Raw genomic sequence first — 27,459 nt, 5'->3', positions numbered from 1 at the left:
TAGTATTTAAGTGTACTCTTCTTACTGTGTTAAACGTTTTTCGCTCAAGTTTAAAGCTTTTGCATATTTTTCCAGTTTCATAAAAATTGGATAGTACAGCTACTCTTGTGTCTTGTCTTTTCTGTTCTACAGAGCTGGGAGACTGAGAGTGATAGAGTAAGACAGAAGCTATTGAGCCTGATTGGACGAATAGGCCGGGAAGCTCGCTTTGAGACCACCTCTGGAAAGGCAGGAGAATCAAAAAATGAATTTTTCTAGCTGCAAATACTTAAAGCAGTTTTGCTTGCGTATTGGCTGGCTCATCATAAGTGGTATTATTGTAGGTGTTAGATGTACTCTGGGAACTGGCTCATCTTCCAACGCTGCCCAGTAGCCTTATTCAGCAAGCCTTGGATGAACACCTGACAATCCTTAGTGACGCGTTTGCAGTGAAAGAAGCAATCAAGAGGAGCTACATCATCAAATGCATAGAAGATATTAAAAGGGTTGGTTTTATCTTTTGTCTGATTTTGTTGTCAGAGCAATAGTACTGAGAAATTAGAGCCAAATAATTTTCCTCCCCTATTAATGTAATTTAAACTAATTGTCCTGTCTGGAAGCTCTTACCTTAGAGTCCAAGATTGGGAAATTTTAAGTACTGCTTTTACCGAGTCACTTACATTTTTCTTAAAATTAATTTTCAGCCTGGAGAATGGTCAGGGTTGGAAAAAAACAAGAAGGATGGATTCAAGGTAAGAATTTGCAGATGGAACCAACTAAAAGGTATACTAACTTAGTAATTCCTTTTAATAAGTTGCATCATAATTTTAAGATGACACGTTTTAGTGCTTCTTAGAGTAATGTGCAGATACAAACTGCTGTTTAAACATTTATGACGTATGCTGTATTATTTAAAGCTTGGGGAGTTATTAACTCTGAAAGGGGGGAAAAATCCAGAGTCACATTCAAAGAGTAGTTTTACTATATTATTTTCATAAAATTATAAGACCTTCAACTTAGTCTTTCTCTTTGAAATTAATTCCAAAACACACATAACTTTAGTAAGTTACAATGGATTCTAAATAATAATATCATGCCCATTTTTCTCCTGTAAGGGAGAAATGGAGGAACATTCATAGAGTAAAAAGAGAAAGAGAGAGAAAAATGAAGAAGGAGGTTCATTCAGTGCTGGCCATAGTGGTTTCTCAGGTGCTTGACTCAGATGTGGTCCTAACGTAATTCCTTAGACAGCTGGTAAGTGAGTGCCCGCTGCTGGGGCTCAGTTTTAGAAGGTAGGCTTGGATAGTGACTGTCAGAGGCACTGGCTCTGTGCAAGCCCTACCCTTCAGGGCTCTGGCCTCCAGGTAGCGGTGGACTTCTGGGCTGTCTTTTGAAAGGGCGGTTAGCCAAGTAAGCAGTGATGATTACTGCTATCCTGTGTCTACAGTCCTTAAAGGTCAGGTCTCTCTCCTCTAAGACGGCCAGTCAAATGGCTGCTGTCTGGAATGCGAGCCCATCATGGCAGCAGCCCTCACCAGAGCAGCGGTGTCCTCCTACATAGGCCCTCGGGTTGCTCAGACCAAACATAAAGCCTAGCAGGCAGGGGGATTTCGTATTACTATTAACATTAAAGGTTTTGGTAAATAGCCTAGTGGCTTCGTGCTTTCATTGGTAAATCCTTTTTCTTGGCTTTCACTAAGAAGTATTTCTTTAAAGATCTTGACTACTACTGATTGTGGTTGGTATAGTCAGACCGGCAGCTCTTGTTAGGAGGCTTTGGTGATTCAGTGGGCTTTCATTTCTTATGCTATATTTGGCTGTAAAGTTTAGTTGGGAGCATTTAAGAACTCAGTGTTTTATATTTGTGACATTGAAATTTGATCGAGTGAATTTTCTGTATGTTATCTAGCTTTAGAGATTTTAAAAGTCGTTTATGAACTGAAGCTGGTTGTGCTCAGGTTATGAAGAATTAGAATTACTCCTTTAAATCAACAACATTACTCTCTTTCTACTCAGATACAAATTGAATTTTTCCAGTTTTTTCAGCTCAGCAATTCAGATAATTTAACAGCCTCTGTTTTTATGATTGAAACTCATCCCAAGTTATTTAAGACGTTTAGATCTTTCAATAGTAATAGTAAGAGGAAGGTGGTATCTATAGAAAAATGGTCTTTTCTTCTTAGTAACAGATACATTTCTTTATAGACAAGAAAATCAAAGCTGAAGAGACTTTTTCCTCCCTCTGAGGAAATGGCTTTTGAAACCAGAAAATCCTTCCCGACCTCTGTTCCTTCCTTGTTACAGCTAAGCATTACTTAGCTCTTCTAGCCAATAGCATCACTACATCTTTATTGCTTCTCTTTGCAGTCACTTCATTCATGTCTGTTGTTTTATAACAAGACTCAAAAAGTAACAGGGAGAATTTTGGAGTCATTTTGTGAGTCTTGAAGGAATATTCTTCCTTTTTTATTTCCCACTGCTCCCAGTAAAGAAATTCCAATGTATCATTATTTCATCCCAAATAATAATGTCTTGCATTTATATAGCACTTTTCAGCTGACTGAGTGCTTTCACAGATACTCTTTTAAAGTACACATGAGTGAAGGGGGGCCGTGGGAAGATCGAAGCCCCCTGGACATGACTCCAGGCAGGGAGGTGAATTATATACTGCCACTAAAGGTGTTTTTCTGTGCTATGCCCTTTCCTGCCAGGCAGCAAGGTGGGCTGACTGGGGATTATGTCTCCCTGCCAGGCTACACAGAAACTAAGCAAAGGGTAAGACAAGATCACCCACCTCTGACTCCCCTCCCACCCTCAGCTGCCTTTCTTCCCCCAACTGATTCCCTTTCCCTCTGCTTTGGACACTCTTACAATTCCCAAGTTCCACTGTTGTGTTCCAAAATTCTGACCTTTATTTCTTACCTTTATTACTGTAGATTCCACCAGGATACCCTTGGCTTCCTCGATCCTCTTTCCTTTGCTTCCTTTATACCTTCCACTGTCTATCCCAACCCTCTCCATCTTATTTCACTTTTTTCCTTCAATTAAAAAGTTTAAATGTACTCATCAAAAAAAAAGAAAATTACTAAACCCAAAACAATGATTTTTACTCCATTTAGTGGTGTTTGCATATTCCTTAAGTCATTATCTTAAGGCCTCCTAGCTCAGTGCCTGGCAGCCTTTCAGTAAATGTTGTTCCCTTCCTGTTACTTCTTCCCCTTCACTCTACGAGGATACTAAAATCGTGACTTAACCATAGTTGAGTGACCTCTATTTGCCAAAACACGTAACTGAAAGTAAAAGTAGCAGGATGTCCTCAGTACAGTCTCACAGTGATATGGTTAGCACAGGAAGAAATACTTTTTTAAAAATGTTCTCCCGTATAAAAATGTTTACTTTGATTCTAGATAAATGGTTAGGTATAGAAAAACAAGACAGATGAGCAAGGGGGGATGTTCAGCTTTGAGAAGAGAGAACTCAAGCAAGAATTTGAAAGCTTTCTTCAGATACTGAGAGGATTGTTATAGAGAAGGTTTATTCAGCTTACTTTTTATGTCTCCTAAGAAGTTATGGGAAGGCAAGTTTCAGTATGATAAATCAAATGAACTTCAGTGAGAACAGCCTGAACTAGAATGCACTGCCTCCTGAGTTCCGCATCGCTGGAAATACTAGGATACTAACTAGTCATTTAACAAAAATGAGTAAGAGGAATTTAGGCATAGATTTGCAGGCCAAACAAGTTGACCTCTAAGGCTTCATCTAATGTTAAAAGGCTAGTTTGGGCATAACATTTAACTCCTATTTATGAAATGGGCTCCATTATTAGACATTATCAGATATGTTCATTTCAGTTGTTCACCATCATCTTTTGCCCCTTTTGTGAGTGGAGAAGAGTAATTGAAATTTTTCTTGTAACTTAGCAACATAATGTCATAGATAATGATGGAATCAGTGATATCTGTCCTGTTTCCTAAACTTTAGAAAGGCCATATCAGAAGTACTTTTTAAATTCCAATTTGTTTTTTCTTTGAATTTTATTTGATAGTGAGCTACCTTCAAAGTATAACTTTGAGTGTTAAATAAAAATATTCTAACTATAATTGACTTAATTGGTCATAATTATACTTTTTGGTATACCTAATTATTTGCTAAAGGGCTTATATTTATATCCTAAGGTTTGTAATCCTTTTGGAAGGTATCAGTTTTAGACTTAAGCCTTTGCGTTTTAATCCCCATCATTTTGTAACTTAATATTTTAGCGGAAATATTCTAGCTGGTCTCGCAAATAGTTGGCCTTTAATACATACCTTATTTCTCTGATTCTAAGATGCTAGTGATTGCGACGTGCATCACAAATTTAATAAGTTTATAAAGAAGTGAAAAATAAACTACGTTTTACTTTTATCATTCGTTTAGATTCACATTTAGAGTTTCAGTCTCAGTTTCCTTTTGACCAGTATGTACAGCTTCACTGCGGCACACTGCTTTTCATTATCGATAATAGTGTTTTTGACCTCTTTGAAATCTTTTAAGATTGTATAATTTTGAGGCATATTGAAGAATACGGAGGTTTGTGTCCTTGTTCTTTCTCGTAAAACTCAGGCTACTTTAAATTACTTCTCTGGAATTAGGTATAACTTTGGACAGAGGCATTCAGTGCTGAGTGATACAGCCCTTCACAGGGTATGAGTCTGTCAAACCAAATTCCCCTGGCTGAAAAATGCTGTAGTTTGTGACCACTGTCAGTTTTCTTTGCTTTTAATTGAATTGGCGGATATGACAGCCTAGTCACTTTTACCTGATAGCATAATCTTTTTGGTAGCATTTAAGTAACAAATCAGTGATCTAAATTTTAAGTTGAAAAGCCTTCCTTGTTTGGTGTTACCTATACCAAGTAATAAATAAAATGGCAGGTAGATTTGTATATACTCAGGTAAGGATAGCTATAACAAAACTCCTATGCCTAGTGGCTAGTAAGTTTCTTTTGACATAATTGTAAGAAATGTCAGTTTCAAAACTGTTGAAATTTATAAAACCTGTATCTTAGAATCCAGGAAATAATGGTATTTGCTGATTGGCTAATCCCTAGGAAAGCCAGTATGGTTTTGGCAATAACTTTCACATTTACATATTCAGTAGTAGATGGTGTTTTTCTACAAAAGACATAAAAAGTGTTTTTCCGCCCCATAAGGGTCTTCATTTTACAGAAGGATTTGAAGAAGCTGGAAGGCTTTAAAAAAAAAAAAAAGAAACACGACAAAATGTAGCCTTTAAAATAAATGCTGTGTTTAAATAAAATTTGATATTCTTACAAATTTTATGAAATCTCATAGTTCGAACATGCTATTTGTTAAAAAGCAATTCTTACAAAGATGAACATCAGACTTTTCACATAGGTACTATGAAAATCTGGATTGTCCTGTACCAGTTTCAGAAATAATACATTTGAAAGTGTTTTGAAAAACATAAAGCATAAGTGTAAAGTGGCTGTAATACGTAATTACTAAAAATAGAATTATCTTACAAAACTTTTAACTAGGAAATACAAGCAGATCATGAATATTTTCTTTAATATTTAGACCACTATCAGTATCTTGATCATATCATTGGTGTCTTAATCACCTAATTAAAGACAACTATATTTTTATACCATTTTACTTCTTAGCCAGTTCAGTCTTATTCAAGTTAAACTTTTGCCATCAGTTTATTTTATTATGTCAACATGCCTAGCAGCCTGTGCTACTTAATCTATCCTCTGAAGTTGCTAATTCCTTGTTGTCTGTTTTTTGCTGATGTACCCCTGTACATTTGCTGTCACTTCACATCCGCTCCTGTTTGCAGTTCTTGACCTTAGGAATAATTGCATGCAGAATAAGAAGTGGAAGACTGAATTACAAATGCATGGAGATGAACTCTAAATGAGCAGTGTGAGGAGAAAAAGAATAGAATGTATAACAATGAAGCCTAATTGACTTGGAAATTTTTTATAGCTAATAATTTTGTCTGCCATTTATTTCTAAATTTAATTAATGTAACTTCTTTTTAACTCTAGTCATCTCAACTTAATAATCCCCAATTTGTATGGGTGGTACCAGCTTTGCGTCAGCTCCATGAAATCACCCGCTCATTCATAAAACAAACCTATCAAAAGCAAGACAAGGTAAGAATATAGCTATATTTGATTATTCTACAATTACTTCTAAAACCTTTTATAAAAACAAAACATGAATAAAATTGCTGAGTCTTGTAGTCAGTCTGTTACATTTTTATAGTTATTAATGTAATTCATTTGTGTTATATAATCTTGAGTTTAAAAATCCTTTTGCTTTCATTTCTCTGGAGCTTTTCTTTTGATATAGCTAGCTTATTTCTTTTTTGTTTCCTTAATTTATTGAAATAAGTAAACCAATTTTAAAAGTTAGAATGGTATTTTAGAAATTTGTTTGAAAAGATTTGAAAGAGTTCTTTTTTAAAACATATCCCTTTTAGAAGCAAAATTTAGCAGAGGTTAATTCCCTTGTAAAAGTACATAACCAGATTGATTTTATTTAATTCTATGTAGAAAATATGAATGAAGAAACCGTTATGTTTACGATCACTCACCTAGGACTGCATGTTAACATAGAAGTATTAAACTGACAAAAAAAAAGTGTAAATTCTCATACCATTTTTCTTTTTGTTGTTTTTACCAAGAGCATTATTCAAGACTTGAAGAAAAATTTTGAAATAGTAAAATTGGTAACGGGAAGTTTGATAGCTTGTCATCGACTTGCAGCAGCTATGGCGGGACCTGGAGGCTTAACTGGTTCAACACTGGTGGATGGTCGATACACTTACCGGGAGGTATGGGCACTATGCTTTTGTTTCATGATTTACAACATGCATTGGGACTTCCTGCACTTGAACTCTAAAAATAATATTTGTTGGATGTAACTCGAAAGAGGTAGCATGACTTATGTTTGGGGAGATGGAACAATTTTATGTCTTGATTATAATTATTTCAAAACAAAAGTTTAGAAAGTTGGTATTTGTGGGTAAATCAGTAAACCACCTAAGAACTGCATATGATGAAGTAATAAAAAATAAACATCTTTTTTTTATCTTTGATATGAAATACTAATTGTCAATTCTGTGGATAATGGCTTTTGTTTTCAATCGATTAGTACTATTATTTTTTTAAAATAGGAAGTAACCTTAATTCACTAGTTGTGAGTTTTTGGTGTTTTACTTTGAAATTGCTGAAATTATACTTTATTGGCATCTAAAGTCAACTGAATTTGTAAGAGGCTTGAAGTAACTTCTACTACGTTGTACTGTCAACTTATGAACAGATTTTTCACATTTACTTTACCCTAAATTCTCTGAAAAAGCATTAGATAAAACTTTTTTATTTTAAAGTACTTTCTAATTTTTCTTTTAGGTAGAAATGTGCGGAGTTAAATAATTGTCATTTCTTTTTGCAGTATTTAGAGGCCCATCTAAAATTTCTGGCATTTTTCTTGCAAGAAGCTACTCTGTATCTGGGTTGGAATCGTGCCAAAGAAATCTGGGAATGTCTTGTGACCGGCCAGGATGTTTGTGAATTAGATAGAGAGGTAAGAAGTTGGTATAGTGGATAAAGTAAGGCAGAAGTGGGACTTAATATTTCACTTTTTGTGTGTGTCCCACATCTTTAGTTCTAAGCACTTTTCAATTTACTAAGCATAGGTTTGTACTAGAAGGCCAGGAACTATAAGTGGTGGGCAAATATTTTATATAATGTGATATAAATAAATGTGTGAGTACTTTTGATACCATTGTATATAAAACCAAATTAAACTATGTAAGTACAGCTAAGGAATTCTCAATATATCTTTTAGTTCTCTTTGCCAGCACGTGAAACTAGTTTTAAGTTACCAAGAGAAAACTGAGTTCCTGCAATGATGTTGTACCCCAGAAACACCAAAGAGGAATGAATGCCTAAACAGATTTTTAGAACTATAATTAAACAGCTGAAAATAGATTAAACCAATAGCACAACACCTGTTTTGATGTTTTCTAACAGTAAATTGCTGTTTCCTCCTCTCATTTTACAGAATAATATTAACTACTTCATAGGTTTGTTGAAAGGACTAAATATGTAACAGTACCTGGCACACAGTAAGGCTTATTAATAAATGTTTGTGGAAAAACCCAAGTATAAAATTCAAAGCAAAGTATGAGTATATATTTTCATTATCAGTGGGAAAGATTGCTAGTAACTTACTGCTTTATTTAGTTCAGAGTTCTAACAATTTCAGTTTTGAGTGGTATTTTGGCAATATATAATAAATTTTTGGAGAATTAAAAATAATTTAACTGTCCCAATTCGGAATATATAAATACATATATTTATTCATATATATATATATATATATATATATATATATATATTTATATATTTATTTATTCATATATATATATATATATATATGAAATGGATTTTAGTTATAGAGTAATAATTGGTCTTGATCCACAGATGTGTTTTGAATGGTTTACAAAAGGGCAACATGATCTCGAGAGTGATGTGCAGCAGCAGCTCTTCAAGGAGAAAATTCTAAAGTTGGAGTCATATGAAATCACTATGAATGGTAGGAAAGAAATATAAAATCTTTTTTTTTTAGTCTTTGAAACATTTTATTCTTTCCTTTTCTTCTAAGCCAGAGTTGTCCAAACATTTTTCAACGTTTTTTACCAAGGGCCATATGTGGTAAAATACACAAACAGCCAGGCCACTCACTCGAGGTGAAGTACGTATTGCCTCACCTGGTTTATTTAAATAAACTAAATATATTTTTGGAATTTGCTGCGGGCCAATTAAAAATGGACTGTGGGCCGCAGTTTGGACACCCCTGTTCTAAGCCAACTTCTCAGAAGCAACCAGTTGGGAATATCTTTCAGGTCTTTTCCTTATGCATATAAAGATGTTTATATATACGGATAAATTCCTTTCTATATAAATGGTATCTTATAATTAACTTTTATGCCTGATAACTCAAGTTGCCAAACTGTCTTTTCATGAAGTTACTTAGTACAAAAAGGATTCATTTTAAGATAAATATGTGTTAAAGTATAGAAATCTCCCTTTTAGGTATTTCTTTTCATTGAAATATTTTTTTCTTGAGCTATGATTCACAAACCATTAAATTAACTTTTTAAAAGTATATAATTTAGGATATTCACAAAGTTGTGCAACTTTCACCCAGAACATTTCATCATCCCAAAAAGAAATCCTGTACGTATTAGCAGTCACTCCCTATTCTCCCTACCTTCAGTCTCTAATCTATTTTTTGTCTTTATGGATTACCCTAATCCAGGCATTTCATATAAATGCAATTATACAATATGTTGCCTTTTGTATCTGGCTTTTTTCATTATGCTAAGGAATGATGTTTTCAGGGTTCTCTCAGGTTGTAGTATGTATCAGTACTTCATTTCATTTAGGCCGAATAATATTCCATTGTAAAGATAGTTTATCCATTCATCAGTTGATGAACATTTGGGTTGTTACCACTTTTGGGCTATTATTAATCATGGTGCTATAAACATTCTTGTACAAGTTTTTGTGTGGACATAGGTTTTCATTTCTCTTGGGCATATACCTAGGAGTAGAATTGCTGTATTATATAATTAACATTTGAGAAACTGCCAAATAGTGCAGTATAGCTGCACTATTTTATAATCCCACCAGCAGTATGAGGGTTCCAGTTTCTCCACATCCTCACTAGTACTTTTTATTGTCTGTCTTTTTTATTTTAGCCATCCTAGTAGGTGTGAAGTAGTATCATGTGGTATTGATTTGCATTTCCCTGAAGACTAATGATACTGAGGGTCTTTTCATGTGCTTATCGGCCATTTGTATATATTCTTTAGGGAAATACCTGTTCAAATCTTTTGCCCATTTTTAGCTAGGTTTTATGTCTTTTTACTGTTGAGTTTTGAGAGTGTTTTTGTGTATTTTGCATACAAGCTCTTTATCTGATACATACATGATTTGCAAATATTTTGTCTCATTCTGTGGGTTGTCTTCTCACTTGCGTGATAGTCCCTTGAAGCACAAAAGTTTTTAATTTTGATGAAGTCCAATTTATTTTTTTCTTTTGCTGCTCGTGCTTTTGGCACCATATCTAAGACACCATTACCTAATCCAAGTTCTTAAAGATTTACACCCATGTTTTATACTAACCATTTTATAGTTTTAGCTCTTGATATGCTTTGAGTCTTTTCATTGATTATCTTTGTTACTTAGAGTATATGAATTTATCTGACATTCTGTAATTTCAGGTTTTAACTTATTTAAGACTTTTTTTGAAAATGTGAATCTCTGTGATCATCGATTGAAAAGACAAGGAGCTCAGTTGGTAAGTACATTATTCTCAAATCTAGATAATTTGGATAACCTAGTAAAACTTGATATACAGCAAAAAACGTGTTATAATTGAGATAAAACGAATTTTATTTATTTTTTTTGAATGGATATCCCCTTGCCTGCTGTTTTCTGCATTGATTACAGCTTCTCTTACAGTGTACTAGAGGCCCCCTTTCCAGCAAAACTGACTTCTCAAATCCCTCTGTGCTTCTTGCTGATCTGGGGCAGCCAGTGGCCTCCTGTGCCTAAGTGAATGCAGACTAAGATAGTTTCATCTAAGCTACCAACTCCTTAGATCCATCAATCCACACGTTCCTATAAAAACGAAAATCTTCAATTCTGGGATTTCAGTGGTAGGGATTTGGGTAGAAAAATTTAGGAGCAGACAATGATGCATGAAAATAAGGATCTATAGAAGGTATACAGATGATGTTTATATTTACATGTACACCTTAAAAAAGAAAGGCAAAACACAGCTCTTTTTTCTAAGACTGTTCCATTCATGACCTAGCTTCCTGGGTGGTAAGAATTTTTACAAGATTTTTTAAGCCCTTGGTAAGACTGAATTGAGCCCCAAGGATTAGTAACTACCTCTAGCTTGACTCCATCTCCTTTTGAAGAAAGCTCCTGAAGATGGTAGCCATCTCACTCCTGTGCTATTTCTGCATCAATAGCTCATCTGGGTAGACGTCTAGTTTAGATATAAGGGTATCTAGAGAAAAATTTCCATATCTATGCAAATTCCCTTGAACGTTGCCCAGTGTTTCTGTGGTTGGTTGTTTTTTGTTTTAAAGTTCCATATTGGTTCAGTAGTGTTCTCATATAGCTTGGTTTTTGTAGCCTTAATTCATATTGAACTGAAGAGGTATAGACTTACAGTGTAATGGAAAATAATTGCAATTTTGTGACCTTGGTGTGCTATACAATTTTTTTTTTTCTTTTGAACAGTACGTAGAAAAGCTGGAATTGATAGGAATGGATTTCATTTGGAAAATAGCCATGGAATCACCTGATGAAGAAATTGCAAATGAAGCTATTCAGTTAATCATAAACTATAGTTACATTAATCTAAATCCTAGGTTAAAAAAGGTGGGTATCCAAGGGAAGAAGACACTCATATACACAAAATGGCAGAAAATTATATATTTTTTATTTGTAAGTTGGCATTCCTGAAGATAGGCTTCTTTATTTTGACATTTTGTCCTTAATGATTACAGCTAAATGCCAGACTAATTTTACTTCCCATATACCTCTTATTTTTAGGATTCTGTATCATTACATAAGAAATTCATTGCTGATTGCTACACAAGATTAGAAGTGAGTAGCAGATTTTATTTAACCTGTTTTTGAAATAAATGCTTTGGTTTTTTCCTTTTATAATTTTATATTTTGAGATCATGTGTAATGTTGATATTTGTAGCTGGATCCTAGTGAAGAATTTGTGAAGCGTATCATATTGTACCAATTTATGAACAGACATTTGCCTTGATTCCCCCAATAAAGAAGTACACTTCGTAGGAAATTGTTCCTTCTCCTCCACCACAGCTCTTGCCTGTTTTACCTATCCCCCCTTGGAGGGTATGGAAACTATCTTCAGAAAACAGGTCTACTTTACATTCCATATTTCCAGTAAATTCTTTTTCTCCTTTTTATATATTGGTCCAGGAATTTTATACAGGCACTTGCTTCTTTTCCCATCCTTCCCCGTGTTTCCATACAGTTTATATTATAAATGCTATTAAAGGCCACAGCAGGACACTCAGTAGTAAGTGGTGTTGCTTTTCTTTGTCCGTTAGACGCCTACTGTGTAATACTATCTCACATATATTTCCAATGCCTTATTTCCAGCCTAATGTTTAAAGTATTAAGCATTCACTTACTTTCTTAATGTGTGCTTACTTGTTTTACATCTAACAAAAATTATTCCAAAAACATAAAATGCTACTGCCCCCAAATGTCAGTATAGTAAACATTTTGGTGATGAATATGTGCTAGAATCCGTACAGGGTTTCCTAAGTCATGACTTCCATCCAAATCAGTCATCATAAAAACATTTAAAGTATGTAAGTGCCCCGAAATCAAGTACCATGGAAGTATGAACATATGTAGAACAGTAGTTCTCAACTGGAACTGATTTCTCCTCCCACGATTATTTGGCAGTGTCTTGGAGACCTTTTAGGTTGTCACAAGTAGAGGGGTCCTACTATGGGCAGGTTGTAAGTAGAGGGTAGGTTGTGAGTAGAGGTCACATGCTGTTAAACATCCTACAATGCCTAGAACACTCCTCCACAACAAAAAAGTTTCCAGCCCCAAATGTCAGTAGAGCTGAGGTTAAGAAGCCCTGATTTAGAATGATTATTTCTTATTTTTATAGGCAGCCAGTTCAGCACTTGGTGGCCCCACCCTAACGCATGCAGTGACCAGAGCAACAAAAATGCTTACAGCCACTGCCATGCCAACTGTAGCAACATCAGTTCAGTCTCCATATAGGTAAGTGATTACAGAAGTTACAACACATCCACAATGCATGAATATGTATCAGTTTAAACAAATAATAGGCACCCTTTTCCCTATGGAGATCTCTCACTTGTTTATTTCCTCATTTTATTTCACAACTTTTGCAAACAGTCATATCCTGGGAAGTTACATGTTCCCTATTATATGTCCCTAAATTTGCATCTCTTAAGGATTTGTAGGTCATCTTCATAACCACCCAAGTATTGCTCTGCTCGGACCCCTCTATCTAATAGACAAGTTTTGTTGTTTTTTTAATTCATTTTATTTTTAATCTGTTTAATGAGTAACCTTTTCTATTATGATGGGATAAAGATATATTCGTTGTATAAAGAGTAATTTTTTTTCTTTCAAGTTTGAAATATTTACTTAGACGACTTATAGCTTTTCTCCTTGAATAGTCAAATCCACGGCATTAACAGCATAAGCAAAATAAAGGGAAAGATGATAAGTAATTATAATATAATAGTCAGTTAAAATATTATTTACTTAAAATTATTTTTCAAAATAATTTTTAATGAGAACTTTATCCCCAAATATTTGTGATAAATCTTTGAACTGATATTCTCTTAATTAACATTGCTGTGTTTAGTGTTTTTGAATATTTCCAGTGAAATCTGAGTTCAGTACTTGATATAGTTCTTTGATATAGTAAAGAGAATAGGTCATTAGTGAGAAACTTCAGATTGAAATAACTAAAACACTTTTGTGAGGTTTTATGTACCTTTCATTACTGGTAAGCAGCCCCAAATCACAGGTACACAAGAGAAGGGCTCACTGTCTGCTCGTCACTCTGCTGCCCTCTAGTGATGGGCACTCATATAGTCTTTTTCAACAGAAATAACTAGGTGTATATGTATTTTTTATTCACAGTTGGAGATATTCCTTTTCTTTTTAAAGCCTCCCTGTAGAAAAAGGAATCAATATCCTCGCGTGCATTGTCCTTTTCTTTCTTCATTTTTTTTTATTTTTTTTTTTCCATTAGAGTTGACATTCAATATTCTGTCTCAGGTGTGCAACATAGTGCTTAGACACTTACATATTTATCTTCTTTTTTAAAAATGAGTTCAGTACTGTGTAGTGATAACTTTATTAACGTGAAAGAAGCCAATAAAACTCTACCCTCTAGACTTCTTTTTAAAATGGAAGAAAGTGATTATAGATTGAACTAATGGTAAGAACACTAACATGACTTTTACATTCCCACATTCTCAGAAGTATATCTCAGATAGACTTTCATGAAGAATGTGTATTAAGAATTCCGTATTACATGTTTATAAGATGTAGCCCATCTCTATAACCTAGGTCCTTAATGATTCATTTGTCTGACAAACCAGAATAGAAATGTATTTGTGAACTATTGAATTGGGATTTCCAAACTACTATGTCTTTAAATAAGTGTGCTTTTTGTGTTTTTTTTTTACTAAGTGCTTTTTATGTGAATCATTTCCTATTTGACTACAGAGCAAAACCACAATATAGTTTTTAAATATTCTCAGTATAAACTCTAAACAGAGTTAATGAGGATGTATAATGTCAAAGTTGCATTTGAACCAGGACATTGTTTTTATCTTATTTTACTAGTTTTGAAAGAACTTTTCAGTGACCATAATTGTTCCAACATATGAGGGAGGAGTTATTCTCTCATCTGTACAGTGTTTTGCAATACTGTCTGGGGTTTAATTTATTTTTGAGGTGTAATTAAAACAGTGCACTCAACAAATCACTTATTATAGCGCTTAGATATTTTCTAAAGATTTTCCATCTGAATATCAAATTCGGACTCCTGCTTATAGACTGAAAAAATTTAGAACTCTGTTAAATGTATTTAACAAAACTGTTAAAATGTGTTTAACCAACTCTTTTTTAAGTACTGCTAATGCTAATCAGCTTACCAGACCAATGGTTAGAAATTGGTAGTACCTTTTTCAGTTTTAGAAATACACTTATTTGAAATACCTAGACTTTTTGGAATACCAAATGTTTAAAGGCATTTGGATTTTCATCTCCCATGTTAACCCATGCAGCGTTCTCTTTAATAAAGCATAGAGCTGTGACTACGTGCTGCGAACGTTGGAGTCCTATTACAGTCCTCCCTTTGTGTTCGAGGGGGTTGGTTCCAGGACACACGCACACACACACAGTCTACCCCTCTCCACCCCACTCTACCCCGCTGTGGATACCAAAATCCAGGGATGCTTAAGTCCCTTATATAGAATGGCATAGTATTTGCATATAGGCTATAGCAGGGTATGCCTACCCACCACTTCATTCGTGTGGATTCAGTATAGTACTTGGCGCATGGCAAATTCAAATTTTGCTTTTTGGATATTCCTGGGTTTTTGGTTTTTTGTGGTTTTTTTCCGAATATTTTTGATCCACAGTTGGTTGAATCCGTGCATGCGAAACCCACAGATGTAGAGGGCTGACTATATTTCAAATGATAAGTAAGATTTTATAAGACTAACCAAAAGAGACCTCAGGTCTCGTTTTTAGTCTATCAGAGCTCCACACTCCCTTGCTGTGTGTTTCCTGCCCCAGAGATGTTTGTCTCCTAATGTGTGTTGAGTTTTTAAGTGCTTTGAAAACCCTTAGCGTAACAAATTCTTGTATTTTAAGTTTAACTAGGCAGAATGTTCACTTAAACCAGATCAACAATTGTTTGTCTTTCCCTTTGTCCTCATTCTTAACCTAATTGAAACAAATAGCAACTCTTATTTGTGGAATATTTCCTGGCTTGCATTTGTCTTCTAATTTTCAGGCGATTTAGAACTTTGTCAGAGTCCATGTGTTTACAGAATTATGTGGCATATTTTAGTTGTAAGATTATGAAAATCAAGCACACTTGATGGATTAATGGACAAATGGGCCTGGAGACCCCGGTCCTCCATTTATGGAACAAGTGTTTTAAAAAGAAAAAGAAAAAAGAACAGCAAAGGCAATGTGGGGAAGGGCAGGCTTCTCCTCCCTATTCCATCTATGTGCTACAGCTGATGAAAGGGAAGGGTAGTCTTTGTCCTTGACCAGTGAGTGCTAACTGTGTGGTTTGGTGAAACAGACTAGAACTGAGCTCAAGTCAGCATTCATTTCAAATATGTTTAAAAAAAATTTTTTTAACCCATAGATCGACTAAACTTGTAATAATTGAGAGATTGCTACTTCTGGCAGAACGCTATGTGATCACTATAGAGGTAAGCCTCTCTTCTTTTTAAAGCAACTGAATCTTCCTGTTACTAGACTTAATGTGTTCAGTATGTATTTTTGAGACGTTTAACAGTGGCTCTCTGTATCTGACCTGTTTGACTTAATGTCTTTTTCAAGGATTTTTATTCTGTTCCGCGAACTATTCTACCTCATGGTGCCTCATTTCATGGACATCTTTTAACTCTTAATATTACTTATGAGTCTACCAAAGATACCTTTACTGTAGAGGTAGGTTCACATTAAGCTCTACAGCCATTTCATAAGAACATGTTGATTAAGATATCTGCATGAGGGACTTATTCTAAAAGCTGTTTGGTAAACAAATACAGAATAGAGACCCGAAATGAAAGGAAATGATGGGGTATTATAAAGCAGACATGTAAGTAAATACATGATATACTATCAGGTGGTGGTGAATGTTATAAAGAGTAAATAAAATACAGCAGGATAAGTTGGTAGAGAGTGATAGGTATACATGAAATACCATTTTAGATAAAGATGGACAGGGAAGATCTCTCTGAAGTAGTGGTGTTTGAACAAAGACTTGAATGAAGTGACAAAGTAAGCCATTTCTGGGAAAGGACATTCTGAGCAAAGGGAGCAGAAAGGCAAAGGCCCTGAGGTAGGAGTTCGCTTGGCTTGCTCGTGACAAGCAAGGTGGCTGATGTGACAGTGAGGAAGGCAAAGAATGGAAGACCTGCAGTGGGCGAAGGACTTGCGATTTTATTCCATGCATGAGTAGGGGGAATTGGAGTAGGAAATAGAATGTTTACTTACAGCAGAAGGGAAGCCTCGCAAGGGCAGGGATTCTTGTCTTTGTGTTTTGCTGTGTTCTCAGCTTCTAGAACAGTGCCTGATAACACAATACATGCTCCCTAACAGTTGTTTAAGTGAATGAATAAACGAATTACTCACAACAATGTCTAATTTTATGTTACAGGCTCACAGTAATGAAACCATAGGGAGTGTCCGGTGGAAGATAGCCAAGCAGTTGTGCTGTCCTGTGGATAATATACAGATATTTACAAATGATAGCCTGGTGGGTTTAAATAAAAATTCGTGGCACATTAGCCTGATAGGAATACTTTCCTCTTCCTTTCCCTCTTATTAATTAAGAAACCACTTTTTGCAGCTGACAGTGAATAAAGATCAAAAGCTACTGCACCAGCTGGGCTTTTCTGATGAACAAATCCTTACAGTGAAGACTTCTGGCAGTGGGACCCCCTCTGGGAGCTCAGCAGATTCCTCTACCAGCTCAAGCAGCAGCAGCAGTGGGGTTTTTAGTTCATCATATGCCATGGAGCAGGTATTGAATGCTGAATTTCAGTTTTAAAACAAAAATTTAATATCTTTTTGCCTTCAGCTCATAGAGATTTGGATGATTTTGTCCTTTTCTCTCAGGCAAATCCTTCAGACTGTATCACTGAAAAATGCTGAGCTTCTATGGGTAAAAAGATGTAGAATTTATCAATCTTCTGACCCATAGAATCTTGAGTCCCTGAATCATTCTGCCTGGCCACTGCTTGCTACTCCTCTTATACATCTCTCTTCATTGATTCATCATTTTTCCCTTTAGTGGGTCATTCTCATTAGCATTCACACGTGCTGTGTTATTTCTTCCATCTTTTAAAAAGCCTTCTCTCTTCACCCCAATTCCACCTTCAGTTCTTGTCCCCTTCTTTCCATCCGAGATCAGCAAAACTCCTTGAAAGAGTTGTCGAAACTCTATTGCAATTATCTTTTCAGGCTCTTTTCAAGGTTATCTGTGTCACTTCCACCTCTCAATCCTCATGTTCTGGATATTTCAGCAAAGTCGATACATGTGATCACTTCCCCTTGAAATACTTTCATCACTTGGCTTTCAGATCTTTGCGTGACTGTGTTTTTTTATCTTAGAACAACCTTGCTATGGATATCAAAGAACTCTTTAGGGTTAGTATTAGTATTGTGGGTTTTTTTAAAATAACTATACAGTACTTAAATATAGCAAGAATTTAGGAAAGAAATCCCATTCAGAGTGGTATTATAACAGTTAATTAGCAACAGAAACAGTATACAGAGGGTGCCAAAAAAATGTATACACATTTTAAGAAAGGAAAAAACTGTATTAAAATTGTAATACAATGAATGATGCTGCATTCATTTGATTAACGCCATCTTTTGAATGAACGTCATACTACACATTGCTACCATAATTCAATTCAACTTTGAAAACTAATACATAGATAGCATCTCTTAAAATGTATACATTTTTTTGGCACCCCCAGTATATAGTATCTTCAAGTTTAACATTTTTACATTTTCATACTTACTTTTCATATATATTCATTAAAAATTTTCCCCTATATAATAATTCTATAGTAATGTCTAGTTTCTTTTTCCTCATAACCAGAAAATGTACTTTAATCATATCAGAATCTCTTTTCTCACCTTTGAAAAAACAAGGTGAGAACTTTGTTTTTCTCGACTTCAATTACATATATACGTATGTATTGTGCATAAGTGTATGTACATATATATACCGTGTTTCCCCAAAAATAAGACCTAGCCAGACAATCAGCTCTAATGCGTCTTTTGGAGCAAAAATTAATATAAGACCCGGTCTTATATTATATTGCATTATATTAAATTATATATTATATTGGACCTGGTATTGTATTGTATTGTATTATATCATATCGTATATATTATATAAGACCTCATCTTATAATAAAATAAGAGCAGGTCTTATATTAATTTTTGCTCCAGAAGACGCGTTAGAGCTGATTGTCCAGCTAGGTCTTATTTTCAGGAAAACACGATACTACTATAATTTTGCTTTTATGTTACTCATTGCCTTGTTTGCTCCTCACGAGCTCTGGTCAGCTTTCAGTGGTGCCCACACTCCATGTTAGTAATTACACCTGCCCTTTGTTTTACCTCTCTTCTTCTGCCTGTCTTTTGGCGCCTTTAGCCTCCTCACCAGCAGATGGGTAGGAGAAGAGAGCCCAGGTAATAAGCACACTAGAAGGTGTGAGATCCCTGACTCTGTGTTCCCATGTGTTCTTTAATGCAGGTGAGCACTATGCTCCCCTCGAGTTTTACAGTGATCAGTCTTCCAGAACTAACACTTTTAGTGTTGGTATGTTTGATTAAAAAGGGGGGAAATTCTTTTGTAAATTTGTGTTTATTTTGTGTGTTTTTTCCCTCAGGAGAAATCCCTTCCTGGTGTCGTGATGGCACTTGTATGTAATGTATTTGACATGCTGTACCAGCTTGCCAATCTAGAGGAGCCAAGGTAAATATAAATATTTACAAAGCTTGGAAGAAGTTACTAAGGGAACCAAGTAACTTCTCATTTGAATGTATTTTACTTTACATCTCACAGTAAATGACTGTTACTGAAACTGGCTTGTGTGAAAAAAAAATTTAATTTGAAAAATTTCAGGATAACTCTACGAGTTCGAAAGCTTCTGCTCTTGATACCCACTGATCCAGCCATTCAGGAAGCCCTTGATCAACTTGATTCTTTAGGAAGAAAGGTATGTGTGTCTTGGATAGTTATTTAACTGGGATGGAATTTTGTATTATGATTCAGTGAAAATACAACTCAAAATCACATTAAGGTTATTTGATATCAACTTTCCCATAATAATTTTTCTTCTTTTGAAAAGTGCCGTCTCTATAAATGGAAATCAGAACTTCATATTGGCTTTTAAAGTATCTAGATAGATTTAAAAACTATGTCAAATTTTAAAACTAGAAGAGCCTTTAATATCAATCTACTTCTACCTCCTTCATGTTATATATTGGGAAACCAAAACCCAGAGAGGTGAAGTGTCTGTATCTTGTCCAGGATCAGACTGTAGCTCTGATACTTCTATTATGGTGCCTCTCTGATTGTGATTATTGCATATGTTTGAGTTGCTTACATAAATGAATTTATCTTTTGATTTTTTTTTCACTGTTAATACATAAAATTCATTTTATTTAATTTTTCATATATTGTTCCTTTATGTATATATTGAAATAGAGTGTTTTATCTATAATGTTTATGTTTTCAGAATAAATTAATTTAGAAAAAAGTTGTTAGAATTAAGTTAATGAATTTTATATTTCAGTGGTTGAAGTCTAGATCAGCTCAGTCTTGTGGTATACGGCTTATATATTAATTTGAGAGAGAAGAGAACTAATGTAGTTATAAAATATACCATTAGCATTAGTTCAAAAATTCTTAAAACTACCACTTTCGCAATCTTATAATTTCATTATCAGTACTTAGAAGTACAGATTTTGAAAATACAGAAACAAATTAAGATGACCGTGCTAGTGTTGCTTAGAACACATTCTCAGTGGCATTCATGTAGGATTGTAATACTGTTGAGCATTTACAGTTTGTGTGATGGAGTTTGATGTCTTGTTAATAATTACAGAGTGATGTATTTTTCATTTTTTTTAAACTTAGAAAACATTGCTGTCTGAAACAAGTTCTCAGTCTTCAAAATCTCCATCCCTTTCTTCAAAGCAACAGCATCAGCCAAGCGCCAGTTCAATTTTAGAAAGTCTGTTTCGATCTTTTGCTCCAGGAATGTCTACCTTCAGAGTGCTCTACAACTTAGAAGTAAGAAACCTAATTTATTTTTGTTTCGGTTTGCAGAATCATGCTTTCAGATGACAGAAATAAATGGACTTGATCTGTTAAAAATTAGTTTTTAAAAAAAGTATAAAATAAAATATAAACTGAGACATTTGTTTTTTGCCTTTGTGAACGCTCAATTTTTTTCAATTTATACCTATGTACATTGTTATACTTGCAAAATAGCATCTAAATAATTAATTAGGAAGCCTTGTCTATTAAAATGTGTCGTTACCTTCTTCTAGAAATTTTGCAGATATGTATTATCAATGACTAATCCCAAGCCTTCTTGTTATTAAAGGCATCTTAATTTTTTCAAAGCTATTGTAACTTGTTGACATTAATAAAGCTTTATGAGGAATTTATCAGAAGACAGGTTAACATTATTTCAAGATTTAAAAAAAAAAACACTGGAAGAATTTGAGCAAAAGAATATTTTTATTACCTTCCTCTCCCAAAGTAGCTTTAAACTAGTAGATTTAGTTCAGTAAACATTTACTAATTGTTTAGCATCTATAAGTCATTGTGGTAGTTAAAGGATCAAAGATGAAAAGACAAGACCTGTGCTTCAAGATCTTACGAGTAAGACATAGGAGAGGCTGGATATACTGAGTCTTGAAAGCAAAGCAATATGGGAGAGTGACCAGGTAGAAACAGTCCTGCTCTTGGAGGGTCAGGGGTCAGACTTTTGTGCCACATTAGGTCTGGAGAAAATAAAGCCCTGGATGATTTTGCTTTGACCTAGGAAGTTATATCCTGTAAGTTATTTATTAAAGAATCAAGATCAATGCGTAAGCAGCCTTAATTACCAAATTGTCATTTATCTCGACTATACTTTGATTCATAATTAAGATTATAATTGCTAAAGGGTGCCTGCTTGGGCATTTTTTTCTAAATTTTATTTCATCTGACTATAATTTGGAGTATGTAATTATATTCATTCATTTTTATGCTCTACTTGTTGCTTATATGTTCTAACTGTGATAACATTTCATATTTGCCTTAAAATAATTATTCTTGTCAAAAAATATGTTGGATTCAAAGGTAGAAAATATTTAGCATAATTTTTAGAGTAAAGTATGTCCTTATCTAATGTGGACATTTAAAATGCATGCTATCCCAAAACAGAATATTGCCTAGAAAGTTTTGGCCAGTTTAAGCTTATAAATTTTGAACCTTCCATTGCTGTCAGACTTGTCATTTTCTTTTGAATGATTGTCTCAAAAAAAGTTACAGTATAAATCTTAACACCCACATTTGAGAGCACCTAGAAAAACAGAATGGTCCAACAATGGCTCTAGCATTAGGACTTCTGTTCACTGGGAATTCCTTTGGTAGGTTGTCTTTTGCTTTAGACAACACAAACATTTGGAAACCCTAACACTCCCAGAAGCACTTGTTTTTACTGTTACCTGAAAGCTTAAATTCCTTAACATTTTGATCTTTGACTTATGTTTGCCTGCTAGGAACTTCAAAGTGGATATTCCAAATACCGATTCCTTTGAAGAAACATTCCATCTTAACTAAACTGTTGTCCATTAAGCGGGGGGAGTATGTGCATATGGCTGTCGACGCTCAAGAAGGATTAGAATTACTGAGGATTCCCATTTTCCTGTGTAATGCTCACAATCCGGGGCTAACAGACCTGTTACCCAGAAAACAATTTAGGAAAAAAGCATCTTTAAAAAAAAATCCTACACTAAAATTCTAAAATAAGCTCATAAAACCTCCATAGGTTCATAGAAGCAGATCTTTTAAAATCAAAACAACTAAATAAGCAATTGTTTACTCGGTACTTATTTTATGCCCGTGCTATACTGAGCACCTTAAGCTTGTGTTAATCTCATTTAATCCAAACAATCCTCTGGTAAAGATAATTTATCCTCAGCTAGCTGATGAGAAAACTGAGGCAAAAGGGAAACCTACGTGCCCGAGATCTGTCAGAGATCATAGAAGGTAAAAAAACCGGGCGTCCGCATGGCTCAGTTGGTTAGAGCTCGAGCTCTGAATAACAGGGTTGCCAGATTGATTCCCACATAGGCCAGTGAGCTGTACCCTCCACAACTAGACTCAAGACAATGAGCTGCCGCTGAGCTTCCAGAGGGGCGGCCAGAAGGCTCAGTTGGGTAGAGCACGAGCTCTAAACAACAAGGTTGCTGGTTCAATTCCCTCCATGGGATGGTGGGCTGTGCCCCCTGCAAGTAAAGATTGAAAACGGCAACTGGACGTGGAGCTGAGCTGCACCCTCCACAACTAGATTGAAGGACAACTACTTGGAGCTGATGTGCACTGGAGAAACACACTGTACCCCAGTGTTCCCCAATAAAAATTTTTTAAAAAGGCAAAAAACTAAAACATGAACTAGACTTTTGTAGTTTCAAATATATAGTTTAATCATTTATGTGAAATAATTCTCTGCCATACCAAAATATTCAGTTAAGCTTTCCTTAGGTAGGTATTGCAGTGTTATAAAAGGGCATGAATATTAAGAGTGAGACACATCTGGATTTGGATTCTAACCATGTGACCTTGAATGGAAGGTTATTAAACTCCTGGGGTCACAGTCTTTACCTGTAAAGTACAATACAGATGCCATGCATAGTGAGATGAAGAGATAATGTATGTTAAGCACCTCATCTTATGCCTAGTGCATCATTACATGCTCAATGAATAGAAGTTAGAATCATTACTAGGGAGCTTATCTAGCATTTTTAGTAAATGGGCTGTTTTATAAAACTCAGTGTATATACTTTTTCAAGAAAATAGCTAGCATATCACGTAGAATATCTGCTCTTATCTAAGCCTGAGAGCCTTTGACATTCACGTTTGCTGGTTTCATGAAAAGAATTCATTAGCTTTCTTCAAAACAAAGGTTTTTCTTGCTAAGTAACTAGAACTTGGAAAATGTGATTATTTTAATTGTGAAACATCAGCCTCTGTATAATTTTTGGGGAAAACAGCATGCAGCATTTAAAGAGATTCTGACTTGAGTCGTCTGATTGTTTTACTAAGTAAAGGAGTAATTTCTGCTGGAAGTGTTGGGATGATTAATTGTGCTTATGTATTTCCAAGGTTCTAAGCTCCAAACTCATGCCAACTGCTGATGATGACATGGCAAGAAACTGTGCGAAATCCTTCTGTGAGAACTTCCTCAAAGCAGGAGGTTTGAGGTTAGAGTTTCAGTATGTTACATGAATTGCAGAAAATGAATATATTTTAATTAATTTCTCTTGCCAAGCCTTGCTTATTCTACAAGGTATTATGTGAAGCATTGTGAGAGTTTTAATGAGAAGGAATGATGTTTCAGTCTTTGGAATATTTTAATTCATTTTTTGACTTTTCATTATTTGGAAAACTTGGAGAAGCAAGTAGTGGGAGAAGTTCTCGGGAAGAGTAGAGAGGAGGCTGTATCTGTTTCTGCTGATCCCCACATCAGCTTGTGATAAGGTGAATTTGCTTCCCAGCAGTCCATGTTGTGCAAAGCGTTAGTTCTGTGGCTGCAAAGATCAATTGGGTATTACCCCTGCCCTTGAGAGGCTCACGGTTTAACACAGAATGACAAACAGTTATTACAGGTATCAAAACAGAGGCTTATAAAAAGTGCTTTGGGGCAATAGAGGTTAAGGAAGAAAGTGGTTAAATTAGTTCAGTTTGGTTGGGGTCAAAGATTAGAAAATGCTTCACAGAAAATGACATTTGAGCTGTGAAATGAATAGTCATTCCCTAGGTAAATGAGGAGGGACAGGGGACTCTCAGCCAGAGGTGCGGCGAGGGATGAGTAAAGCATGAAGGTGCATGGCCTCTCTTGGGAACGACAGTTGCCTGGTAAGGCTAGAGCAAAGGATAAAGGGAACAAGTATGTAAATAAGGGTCACGGTGAGGATTTTCAACATTATCTTATAGAACATGGGAAAACAGGAGGTTTGTAAGCCAGGAATTACCTAGAACAATTAACTCTGGCTGCAGTGGAGAAGAATAGAAGTGGGAGAGACCGGAGGCAGGGAGAACTATTAAGAGCTGACAGTTATCCAAAGAAGAGATAACCAGCTCTAAATTTAGGGCAGTGGTAGAATGACACTTATGAGGTAAAATAGGCAAGTCTTTATGACTAGATAAAGGGTAGGAACGTTTATAAAATGGCCTGATGATTTCTACCTTGGAAGAGTGGGGAGATGATGAATCTTAGTCCTTACGAGGAATAAACATGGAGAGAGATGGAGGACAGAGAGGAAGTCAAGAGAAATGAATCTGATTGTATAAGAGGTTCCTGTGAGTCACATGAAGTGGATGGTTTGGATATGATGCTCTCCAGAGGAGTGGAGAATGGTGTTAGAGATTTGGGAAGGCATCAGAGTATAAGTACAGCCGTTAGGGCATAAGCAGCTGGCAGAACTGAGCGGCAAGTGTAAGAATGGGAAGTAGAATCAGTAAGCAGAAGTCTGCTTTCCAATGAGTGAAAAAAGGGGGGTGACAGTACTTTGATGGGAAGACTAACTGAGGGAAAAGTTTGCTTTTCTATTTGATTTTAACTTGTAGAGGTTTGATTCTCTAGGCTGACTGAAAGGGGCCGATGAAAAAGGAAAGTAGTAAAGAGCAAAGAAAGAGGGATGATCGATCAGTGGGGCTGAGTTCTACCGCAGTGTAAAGGAGATTTACTCTAGGCAGAAGTACACATGCCATTTCCTCTAGGAGTGAAAACCAGCTTCAAGTTTGCGCAGAGGGTAGTTGCAGGAATTCCTATTTGGAGGCCTGAGGGGAAGAGAAGTTGAGTGGGACCGTGAAGGGATAAAGAGGATGAGAAACACAGAGATGGAGCTAACAGAATTCCCAACCACGTGGAAGGAAAGCCTAGTGCACATATAGTTTCATTCTTTGTTCAACATTGTGGGGATGTGCCTTTGTCACAACTCACTTCAGTTGACTCAGGCAATTACAGAGCTGTGGTAATAAAGGCATTTTACTTCTGGCTTCTTTTTGTATGTCAGTTAATTTGCATGCCAGGCATTGTTCTAAGCACTGGGAACAGAGCAGTGAATAGATTATTCAAAAACCTGTCTTTGTGAAGGTCACAGTCCTGTGGGGGAGACAAATAAAAAAGGAAGAAGTAAAGGTAAGAGTGTTTGTCAGGTGATTGATAAGAGCTGTAGAGAAAAATAAGACGAGGAGGGGATGGAAAGGGTTGCAATTTTCAGTAGAATGGTCAGGGAAAGCGTCACTGATGGGGTGACATTTACAGAGAGCTGAAGGTGTGGGAGTGAGACCTTGAGATTCTTGCAGAAAGCTGTCCACAGGAGGCCAGTGTAGTTGGGACAGAGTGAGGAAGGTAGGGGAGGGGACATGAGGTTACAGGCATACCAGAGTTCGGGTTCTGTAGGATCTTACAGGCTACTGTGAAGACTGCCTTTTTTCTCTGTAGGAAATAGGAAGCCATTAGAGAAGTTTGTGTAGAGATGGAGTGCCATGATCTGACTTACATTTTTAAAGGATCGCTCTGGTTGATTGATTGAGACTCGATTTTGGAGGTGGAGCATCAAGAGTGAAAGCAGGAAGAACAGTTGAGAAGCTTTTGCAGTAATAGAGGTTATAGTGGCTGTGAAAAACAAGCTTTATTGAATACATCAGTTGTGGTTATATTTTTGAGTCGATCATTGTACTAGTACCAAGATCACTGAACTCAAACCAGTTAGAAGGAGAACTAGCCAAACACTGTACTGGGTATCTTTTTTTGGCTAAGCAAGGAGTCTAATTCTGAGTGAACCAGGAGGGTTGTAGGTATCATAAGAAATCATTGCGATAGAAATATGTATGGTCCCTTTATAAGTATGTAAGAATCTTATAGAAATTTTAAGTTATTGATAACATTTATTACTAATTAAATTACTTACAGAAAATTTCCTGTGAAAGATATAGAAGTCTTTAATATCCTGCCTTTTTTTCTTTTCTCTTTTTTGAAGTTTGGTTGTAAATGTCATGCAGAGGGACTCCATCCCATCAGAAGTCGACTATGAAACAAGGCAGGGAGTTTATTCGATCTGTCTACAACTCGCAAGGTATGTTAATATATTGCATTAGTCTCACAAGGCAATGCTGACTTTACTATTCTCACCAATCCCATCATTTTAAATAGTATCAAATGAGCTTGAATAAGTCTACCTTTATCTTTTTAAGATTTTTACTTGTCGGACAAACAATGCCCACATTATTAGATGAAGACCTCACCAAGGATGGCATAGAAGCACTTTCTTCTCGCCCATTCCGAAATGTCAGCCGGCAGACCAGCAGGCAGATGTCCTTATGTGGTACCCCAGAAAAGTCATCCTACCGACAGTTATCAGTGTCTGATAGGTCTTCTATTAGGGTTGAGGAAATCATCCCTGCTGCACGAGTTGCAATACAAGTAAGTGGTTTGTGTATTCAAGAATTACTAAGTACCTCCCATTTAGAAGGCACTGGTTGCAGGAAGGGGCCGTGAGGATATAAAAATGATTCACATGAATATTGCCTTCAAGGAACTTAGGTGAGTCAGAATGAGACCACTAGTGCAGACAAAAAAACTATAATTCAATGTGGAAAATATCAAGTGTTATAAGAGAACTACAAAAGGCAAACATTCTACGGGCCTTCAGAGGAAGTGGAATAATTACCTTCACTTGTGACTATCATGGATGGTTTCATGCAGGAGGTGGCATTTGAGGTCGCCCTTGAAGAACAACAGATAGGGATTAGATATACAGAGATAAGTATGGAGAGTTGGAGAGAG

The 27,459-nt window shown here is 35.7% G+C and overlaps 1 protein-coding gene across 2 annotated transcripts in view; it reads left to right on the top strand.

Annotated features, from left to right (window-relative positions):
* USP24 (ubiquitin specific peptidase 24) overlaps positions 1-27,459 on the top strand; it is a 129,266-nt gene that overhangs the window by 48,610 nt on the left and 53,197 nt on the right. For both annotated transcript variants that reach the window (XM_019742818.3, XM_019742816.3), the window contains exons 14-34: positions 133-228; positions 324-485; positions 684-731; positions 6,032-6,139; positions 6,673-6,822; positions 7,443-7,574; positions 8,477-8,588; positions 10,282-10,358; positions 11,315-11,455; positions 11,630-11,683; positions 12,741-12,856; positions 16,005-16,071; positions 16,202-16,312; positions 17,025-17,123; positions 17,217-17,390; positions 19,276-19,361; positions 19,512-19,605; positions 20,529-20,684; positions 23,772-23,869; positions 26,654-26,749; positions 26,868-27,096. In XM_019742818.3, the coding sequence (XP_019598377.2) occupies positions 133-228; positions 324-485; positions 684-731; positions 6,032-6,139; positions 6,673-6,822; positions 7,443-7,574; positions 8,477-8,588; positions 10,282-10,358; positions 11,315-11,455; positions 11,630-11,683; positions 12,741-12,856; positions 16,005-16,071; positions 16,202-16,312; positions 17,025-17,123; positions 17,217-17,390; positions 19,276-19,361; positions 19,512-19,605; positions 20,529-20,684; positions 23,772-23,869; positions 26,654-26,749; positions 26,868-27,096 (2,406 nt within the window). The remainder of the gene's footprint in view (positions 1-132; positions 229-323; positions 486-683; positions 732-6,031; positions 6,140-6,672; positions 6,823-7,442; positions 7,575-8,476; positions 8,589-10,281; positions 10,359-11,314; positions 11,456-11,629; positions 11,684-12,740; positions 12,857-16,004; positions 16,072-16,201; positions 16,313-17,024; positions 17,124-17,216; positions 17,391-19,275; positions 19,362-19,511; positions 19,606-20,528; positions 20,685-23,771; positions 23,870-26,653; positions 26,750-26,867; positions 27,097-27,459) is intronic.

This window comes from Rhinolophus sinicus, chromosome 14, assembly GCF_057876585.1.
Source record: "Rhinolophus sinicus isolate RSI-liver-muscle chromosome 14, RSI-T2T, whole genome shotgun sequence".
In the NCBI taxonomy this organism is placed as follows: Eukaryota; Metazoa; Chordata; class Mammalia; order Chiroptera; family Rhinolophidae; genus Rhinolophus; species Rhinolophus sinicus.
Note: the sequence above shows the minus strand (reverse complement) of the source record. Positions and strands in the feature narration are given on the sequence as shown.